We start from the raw sequence: 9,226 nt of genomic DNA on the forward strand, positions 1-9,226 counted from the left end.
TGATTATCTGACACAGAAGACTGGAGTAATGGCTGCTAAACTGTGCATATAAAAAGAAGATTTCAACAATTTGTCTGGAAAGTAAAAGGCTGAAAAATAGGAATGGAGTGACAGTCAAATGAACTAAGCTGCTGGTGTTTTGAAAACTTCCCTTGGTGACAACATCATCCTTCCCTCTTGCCAGTGGTGTTTAGTGGTTCTTTGTATAAGACCATCAAGTAAACAGGGCAAATGTCAAATTTTCCATTACAGAATGGTGGAAATTGGAAAACACATGGAATGGATTCAGATTGTGCCCTGGCACCGACCAGTATAATGTAGGTGGGAAAAGTATTTCAGAGATGAGAAACTTCACTGCAGAATCCCTGGTTTCCATAGTTACGATTCACAATGCACCACTCAGAGTCAGAATTCAGGCTCTGGCCTGGTCCAGTACAATGAAGTGGAAGTAAAACTAGTAATGACCCAAAATCAGTTCCCCATCAATCTTTAACACAATCTGAAGCCAATATAAAATCTGAGCCAATGACAAACTTCTCTCAGCAGAGACAACTTATGCAAATCCAGCAGTCTGACAAACCACAAACACATTCAGAGAAGAACTAATGCCAGACTCACAGGTTGAGGGATCAACAATACACAAAGTGTTAATAAAAATGAACCCAAGAGAGAAATATATGTGAATGTGAGTCAGAGTTGGTTAGTTGGATCCTTATGGAAATAAGATACAAGTGTGTGGTAGTGATGCGCAGATCACGGTTATATCTGCGGAGGTGTAAAGACAACCTGAAAACCATCAAGTAAAGGTAAAGATACCTTACAGTGAACTTGACTCCATTACAAGTTACAAGTCACTAATTCCAATACCACTTGAGTAAAAGTCTTAGAGTATCTGATTTTAAGAGCACTTAAGTATTTTACTCGCACTGAGTGTAGTGTCAAAGATGCACACCTCAAGTTCACTTGTGCATTTTGTGTGGATATTGTTTTATGGTTTTAGATCTACCAACAATATAAGTTGTCTGTTTATACAATAAATATTGTATTAATTTTGTATAAATATCAATTTCTAAATATCTACTCAAGTAATGCTCTCCAATGACTTGTTTGCATTATTTAGGCATTTTTCTATTTGTAAGGCAATAGTTTTTTTTATATAAAAAGATGACCATAGGAGTGTTAAATTATTTTAAAACTCATACTAGTTCAAACTACTGACTACTGTACTGTACATGTTTGATTTATTTGAAATGCTCGGGACATTAATGGTGAGACTTTTGATTTTTAAATAAGGCTCTCCAAAAATTTAGATCTATTAGCCAATATATCGGCTTTCAAACATAAAGAATTATCGGTTATTGCTATCTGCCAAAATTCTTCATAGAAAATTTTCAAGAGAAATTTCAAAAAGGAGAAAAAGGAGAAAAACAAAACAAGAGGAAAGAGAGAAGAAGAAGTACCGTATGTGAGCATTTTAGTGAAGTAGTTAACCAGGACGAATCAAGTGTGATATAACGGCTATGAAGCACTGTACATATGACAATAAACTAATAAAGCCTATATATTCCACTGGGAAGTTGCAGTTCCAATTTAAGTTTGAAGGGAGTAAAACCTGTGTTTAGGCAATTAAGGAAATGCAATTTTGCCAAAGAAGAAATTTTACTTTATAATATATACATTTTCACTTAAAAGCAGCCTTCTTCAGTGTAATTTGCTCCATATCATTATGCTTCACACTGATTATTAGAATAATTGTAAAATGACAATCGGATGGGGGAGGTTTGGATGATTTATGTTTAACAGCGGATTTCTTAGTTGATCTAGTGTACAGTTATCAGGTACAGGGTTAAACTCAACGCCTTTCATAAATCACACATAACCAAACGGTTTTCTTTCATGTGCATCCGCTGCCCCATTTATCGGAGGAGAGCCCATCTATCATCCAAGCCCTGTTGCCCGGGTAACCCAGTTAACAATCCAGACACGAGCCACAGAGAGAGAAATAAAGAGAGAGAGAGAGAATGGGAGGAATTCTCCCTGATCTGCAAACAAATAAGCAACACACAAAGCCAGATTTTCACATGGTCACATAATGCATATGTGTATTATACAAGGTCATGCATAATACAAAATACATGTGTATTATACAAGGTCATGCATAATACAAAATACATAGGCTAAATATAACCTACACAAAAAAACACAAACATTAATATTATATATCAGATACACAATGCACACTCTTTATATATATATATTTTTATAGAAAATCATAACCATGCAAATTGAATTAAATTTTTCAACTAAGCAGAAGCAGAACAAAAAAAAAATAATAATAATAAAAAAATCAAGCATATTAGACTTTCTGAAGGATCATGTGACACTGAAGACTGGATTAATGGCTGCTGAATATTCAACTTATTCAATATATATATACACACACACACACACACACACACACTGTATATATAGTTCAGATGCAAAAGCCTCTAAGTGCCATTTGAAATTTTCTTCTAAAATTATCATTTTTATCAAGCTTATATATTCAAGTTCAGTAATTTCACTTAAATGACAATTAATAGGTAATCCTCATTGCAATTTAAGTGAAATTACTGAACTTAAATATACAAGCTTGATAAAAATGATCATTCTAGAAGAAAATTTCAAATGGCACTTAGAGGCTTTTGCATCTGAACTCTTCATATATATATATATATATATATATATATATATATATATATATATATATATATATATATATATATATATATATATACAGTATATATATATATATATATATTATTTTAATTTTTAATAATATTCCACAATATTACTGCATTTTTGATCAAATAAATGAGCCAAAGAAATAAAAATTATATATATATATATATATATATATATATATATATATATATATTTTTTTTTTTTTTTTTAAATAAGCTGGTATAGTGTATAAAGCAAATACGCACATTTTTACATGATTAAAACAGTGAAACATAAAGACATATACATAAAAAACAAGGTCCAAACACGACAAAAGTTATGCAGGAACACCCATATAAAACTATACAAATATTTTGCAAATTTTTTCAAGATCACATCCAGCAATACACACGAAACACATTTCATGTCTGTGTTGACAGTAGAACTCATACCGATCCTCAGCCAGCGGTTGTCATATGCTTAAACAGTATGAATGCAAAATATGTATTAAACACAAAAAAACAATCTTAATATCACGCACAAAATTATAGTAAAACACACTATATTCTAATGAATATACAGTATACGTTGAAAATACATTAAAATAGGCAAAACAAGTCAAGACCGATATTCCCACTTGAGCACAACAGTGGGTGAGCACACACAATTCGCTCACATGCAACCCATTTCTTCATTCAATTTTCCCAACTTTCATTCATAAACTGCAGAGGTTGTGGTAAGAAGGGAGGGAGGGGGTAACCCCCACATGACTGCAGTACTTTCCAGCAGCATTGATTCCCCTCAGCCAATCAGACGGCAGGAAGACAAGAAGGAAACACAAAAAAAGCATTGGCGGGGCCAAGTATATACCGCATAACACCGCAGCCTTCCCCTCCCCCACACTTCATTCATTCGCTCGCTTTCTTTCATTCATCCCTTCACCGATTCATTCAATCATTCATAAAGTGAAGTATATCTTTAACTCAACCGCAGCAGATCTAGCCTGCAGGACTTCAGGGTTCAGAACGTGTGACGTGTCTCTGGGGGTAATGAATGCCGAGAGTGAGAGAAAAGAGATGCGAGCACGTTGACTCACACTCATTCTGACCGATAGTGACTCATTTCTCTATTCAAGATGGTTCATTCAAAACTCAATTCCCTCAAACTCTTCAGGATTTCACTGAATATGAAATGTGATTGTTCTGACGCACTACAAAAGGACACTTGAAGAACGCATCTCTCCTTTGTTAGATTGTTCACTGCAGTGAAACCAATAGCAACCGAGAGAGGAGTGTGCATGGGGGGACCCTGCTGGAACGAGCTGCCATGGCACTTCAAAGACCACCCTATCGCCTCCCTCCTCTATCTTTGCTCTTTCCATTCAGTCAGCAGTGACTCTAATGAATGTGATTTTGCCCACTGACTGAGTGGAAAAAAAAAACACTTGAGAAGACGTACTAGGAATACACATGGGTAACAACATTGAAGGAATGCTCCAGGTTTAATACAAATCCATCAACAGCATACTGTCAAATACCACAGAAAATGATATCTACTCTTCCCTTGAATTTCAAAGGCCTAACTAATGGTTTTAAAAAGATAGTTCCTGCTTGACTTTCACTCTTCTACTGCAGAACACAAAATATGATATTGTGGTAACGCTTCTTTTTACAGTCTAGTTACGCATGTTAATAATATGTACTTATTTTAGTAACTACAATTACTGGGTAATAACTAGTACTAACCCCAAAACATACCCCTGTTCCATGTTCTTACCTTATATTAGCCAGTACTTTATAGGTAAGTACACTAAGTACACTTTAAGTACTGTACTGTAAAAGGAAGCGTTACTGATATTTTTTTAAAGAACTGTTTTCATCCAAAACAGCGATGGACCCCATTTATAAATGCAAAAAAATAAAAAATAAAAATCACTAAGACATTTTTCAAAAAAATGAAAATGGCAATTTGCAATTTTTGCAGAAAAAGACATTAGAGTAAGTAAATTATGAGTTTTCATTTTGGGGTGAACTATCACTTTAAACTGCGGAATGTGCCATTTTCTGAATGTATAGGTAGAAATGAATGGGTAATTGAGGCAAACACGATTTGTCATGAAGACCGCTTCTCAAAATCCAGTTATTTCCTGATGGATGTACTCGCAAAAACACTTAGGCTAACATTCAAAATTTGAGGTCAGTAATTTTTGAAAGAAAGAAATACTTTGATTCAGCAAAGATCCATTAAATTTATCAAAAATTACACATTTATGTTACAATAAAAGTATATATTTCATATAAATGATGTTATTTTGAACTTCCTATTCATCAATGAATCCTGTAAAAATAATTGCATGAAAGTTTCTTAGAAAAATATGAAGCAGCACAACTGTTTTCAAGGATGACTAATAAGAAATGTTTCTTAAGCAGCAAAACAGCATAGAATGATTTCTGAAGGTTCATGTGACACTGAAGATTGGAGTAACGATGCTGAAAATTCAGCTTTGCCATCAAAGGAATAAATTACTTTATAAAATATATTTTAAAAGAAAACAGTCATTTTAAATTGTCATATAATATTAAAGCCTTGGTGATGAGCATACGAGGATTTTGGATTTCTTCCAAAATACGGTACAACACGATTTCTTGATCACTTTAACATACACAGTGCCCATTCTTGCATATACTTTTATCAGGCCAAGAATTAAGGTTTCTTGTACCAAAAAAAAGGCATAATATATATTTTTTGTGATCATTTCCACACCCCCACATAGAACTAAACACAGTTTTTGCTACCTTTAAAACCACTATATGTAAATGACATCCATCATGATCACATAACCTCCACATGCTAGCACAGTTTACACGTCGTTCATCAGGGTGAGACAAATTGCTGAATAGACATTGATATGCAAATGGTGATGGTTGTGTCATCATAGCCATGACCATTTACGATTCTGAGACATTTTTGTCTCTGTGGACTAGGAAGAAAATGTATATCTATGTATCTCTTATTTTAACAGATCAAATAAGATCTCGCTTCCCATATTCTACGTTTCATGTACACTTATGAAAGGCATGCTGGGATATGAACTGCCTGCTTGTAACAGAATCAGCTAATGCTAACTGAGGGAAAACCACTTCTCCTCATGCAACAAACCATTACACAACCACAGAAACCTGAGACACATGCAGCCTGCTCAGGAATCTGCCCTGAGCTAGTGCATTCTGGGTAAGGGTGGACACAAATGTTGCAGTTCTGAAGTATCCTTGAGCATGGAACAATTAAATAAACCCTGATCCACTAGACATTTGTTATACGCGCGCACACACACACAAGACGAGAACTGAGAAAGAGATGGATGGAGAGAAAGAGAACATTACATAACCAAAGATAACACAACAACACAATCCCAAGCAATTCCGCAGCAATTTAGAGAAAGAAAAAAGAGCTGGAGGGATAACAAATATTTTATAACTATAAGATGAACAAAGAAGCGACAGAGAATGTTCTATTCAGCATCAATACGAGGTAAAGGGGTAATGCATTAGATAAATAAAAGACATTACATTAATTGTGTCAGAGGTCACAAGTGAAGCACATGAGAGAGGGTGTGCGGAAGAACTCCTCGCCCTGTTCCCCGCTTGAGAAAGGTCATGTTGTGAACTGTGGAGGGAATGCATGATGTCTGTGTGGGGATAGACAGAATGAAAAAGAGAGAAACAGAAGAGGAGATAGAAAAGAAGAAAGGCGTTTCCTCACTGATCTGATAAAATCAAATCCTATTTTTTTGTTAAACATGTATTCCTGAAGTCAGTGAGCAGATATATCTATATATTACTGAAATATACTTATTTCAGTAATATATAGATATATCTGCTCACTGACTTCAGGAATACATGTTTAACTATATATATATATATATATATATATATATATATATATATATTACAACATTTAAACATTACTCAAACACTTTTAAATTAATTAGCAAAATCGAACTCAGGGATTTTCAAGGGAACCAGTAAAAATGGGGGTCCGAAGAAAAGTTTAGAGAAAAACAAATCTAAATACTAAAATTAGATTAAAACTAATATAAATATTTAAGCTAAATAAATTAAACATGATTTAAATAAATGTCATTTTTTTATCACCAATAAAAAAATATTAAAATAAATACAAATGAATGTAAATAAAATAATGTAGTGATGCAACATAATAGAATGTAAAATATTTTCCAAATAATATTATACACATTTATAATACTAATTTTCACAGTATTAATTTGATCTTTATATATTATACTCCTTCGCACACAAAGAAGATCATGATCGCCAAAATCTGTGGCATCTAAAAGATTGAAAATCTCTAATCAAAGTAACCAGAATCTACCCACATCAGACTAAAAAAACAACACTACTGCCTGGTTTTACAGACTGGGTTTAGTTGAAGCCAGGATTAGGTCTTAGTTCAATTAGGACATTAAGTAGCGTTTATAAACATACCTTGGAAAAAAAAAACATTACTAGTATGCATCTTGAAACAAAACAATGGCACTGACATTATGTTGCTATCAGTTAAAATACCTCAAACATGCATTTAGTCTGAGACTAGGCTTAAGCCTTGTCGGTGAAACTGGGCATACAATTCCAATGTAAACCACTGGTCTTCAAACGTTAGGTTAGGAACACAAAATTCATTGATCCAGCTCTTTAAAGCTGCGTGAAATAAAGATCAAATTGACCCACACTAGCCCCTAAACCAATGCGCTTTTATTATGCCACTTTAAGTGTTGGTAATTGGATTGAGATATAGCTGAACCAGCCCCTGAGGGATGGGAGCGTGTGTCAGTGCATTGAAGAACAGATCTGGAGCTCAGAGAGCATGTCAGAGGTCCACACTCATTTCCAATTCAGCACCAGCTGAATATAATCCATATTGTGAGTGAGTTGAGCAACATTGCCCCCTTCAGCTCATTGTTTGTCTGCCTGACATGATTTTTTTTAAATAACAAATCTGGGACTACAAAATGTTGAACAAGTATCAAGAAACCAATGTTCCTTGTCTAGGCCAACCAGATGATAGGAGACCATTCTTGAGCTTCTCTTTGTGATACGTAGTTGTGAGTATTTGCTAGGTTGCTGGGGTTACATGCTTTTAAAAAGCTGGACGGCAAGGAAGGTCGAAGCCTCGAAGGTTCAAACCCTGTAAGGAGTTCCTGAATGTCCAACATGCCAACAAGTAACATGATCCCATTATACCCAAAGGGGGACATCCCTGAAGGATCTGTACTGTCAAGCGTCTGCAATACTAGAATAACTGATATTAGGAGAATTAGAATAGAAGAATAAAACAGAAGTTGCAATAGCTTCTGGTTTGTATTTCGACAGCATGGAGGTAAGATCTTACGGATTTATGAATGAACAGCTCGCTTTAAAATCTTTCCAGTTAACCGACATTTCCAAAAGGTAAAATTGGCCACAAAAAAATAGCTTGGTGCGCAAAAAACAAAACAAAAAACACAAAGTGCACTAGCGCCCCCTACTGATTATATGTATTACACAATATAAAATATTACTCGTATTGAAAATGTAGTTTTTAGACTGTCTAACTTACCCAGCATCAAAATGTTTTCGTCAGATCCCACATGCTGTTTGAGCAGATGTCCAAATTTAGTGAAGTCTCCGAACCACTCGAAGCTTTCCTCCGTCCTGTACCGCTCATTCCAGTAATCCACATCTTTATATCTGGCATTAGAGTCTGGCAAATGTTCCATACTTCTTTAAAATATAAACGAAAGTCCTACTATTATTAAACGACTGCGGGAATGTTATTAAAATAGTCGTTGCTGACTGTCATCTCAACTAGTGTGACGGTTTGTATAACGTTATCTGTTTTATCTTATCTCTGTAAATATTTTGCATAAACACTGTTGGTTTATAAACACTGATAGTTCAATGCGGTTAGAACGAGTTCAGCTGGCAAACTATAAAATAAACATCGGTATTCAGGGGCTCTTACCAGCTCAATATGTGTATAAGTTTCAATATGAATTAAAACATGTGCGTCTAAAACATGAATAAAAGAATGGGCGAAAAAAAATTGTCTGAGAAGACAACCCACGTGTGTTTCTTTTTTTCATGCACTCTAACCCCGTGACGTCACGTGTGGGAAATTAACGCAATGGTGTCAAAATAAAAGTTTAACTAAATGCAAGAGGTTGCTATTGGGAATAACTATTTTATGTAGGTTTTATGTATTTTATGTACACAATTTACCACTGCTTTAATGTAGCGTTTCGTTGTAGGTGCTTCCAATCACAATCAATCGACACTATCATCATTTTTCCAAACTGCCCATGAAGTCCATTATCAACCTTTCAATGATCGTCTCTATTTAGAAGGATTCATCTGCACTGTTCGCAGCTTGTCACGGTTTTATTTGCAGTCATTGTTATTCTGATGGTCATTGATGATGATGATGGTCCTGTGAAGAAAACTCATGAAAGCTAAGAGACTTGGTA

The 9,226-nt window shown here is 34.7% G+C and overlaps 1 protein-coding gene across 2 annotated transcripts in view; it reads right to left on the bottom strand.

Annotated features, from left to right (window-relative positions):
- ece2a (endothelin converting enzyme 2a) overlaps nucleotides 1-8,858 on the bottom strand; it is a 72,276-nt gene extending 63,418 nt beyond the window's left edge. The window contains exons 1-2 of one of the 2 annotated variants that reach the window (XM_039695067.2): nucleotides 8,725-8,857; nucleotides 8,320-8,483 (exon numbers count right to left, since the gene is read on the bottom strand). In XM_039695067.2, coding sequence (XP_039551001.1) covers nucleotides 8,320-8,479 — 160 coding nt within the window. In that variant the 5' untranslated portion in view covers nucleotides 8,480-8,483; nucleotides 8,725-8,857. Of the gene's footprint in view, nucleotides 1-8,319 lie in introns of both variants that reach the window. The other variant, XM_039695066.2, reaches the window with a different exon arrangement.
- Between the last annotated feature and the right edge of the window lie 368 nt (nucleotides 8,859-9,226).

Source organism: Pimephales promelas, chromosome 5 (assembly GCF_988280905.1).
Source record: "Pimephales promelas chromosome 5, fPimPro1.hap1.1, whole genome shotgun sequence".
NCBI classification, from domain to species: Eukaryota; Metazoa; Chordata; class Actinopteri; order Cypriniformes; family Leuciscidae; genus Pimephales; species Pimephales promelas.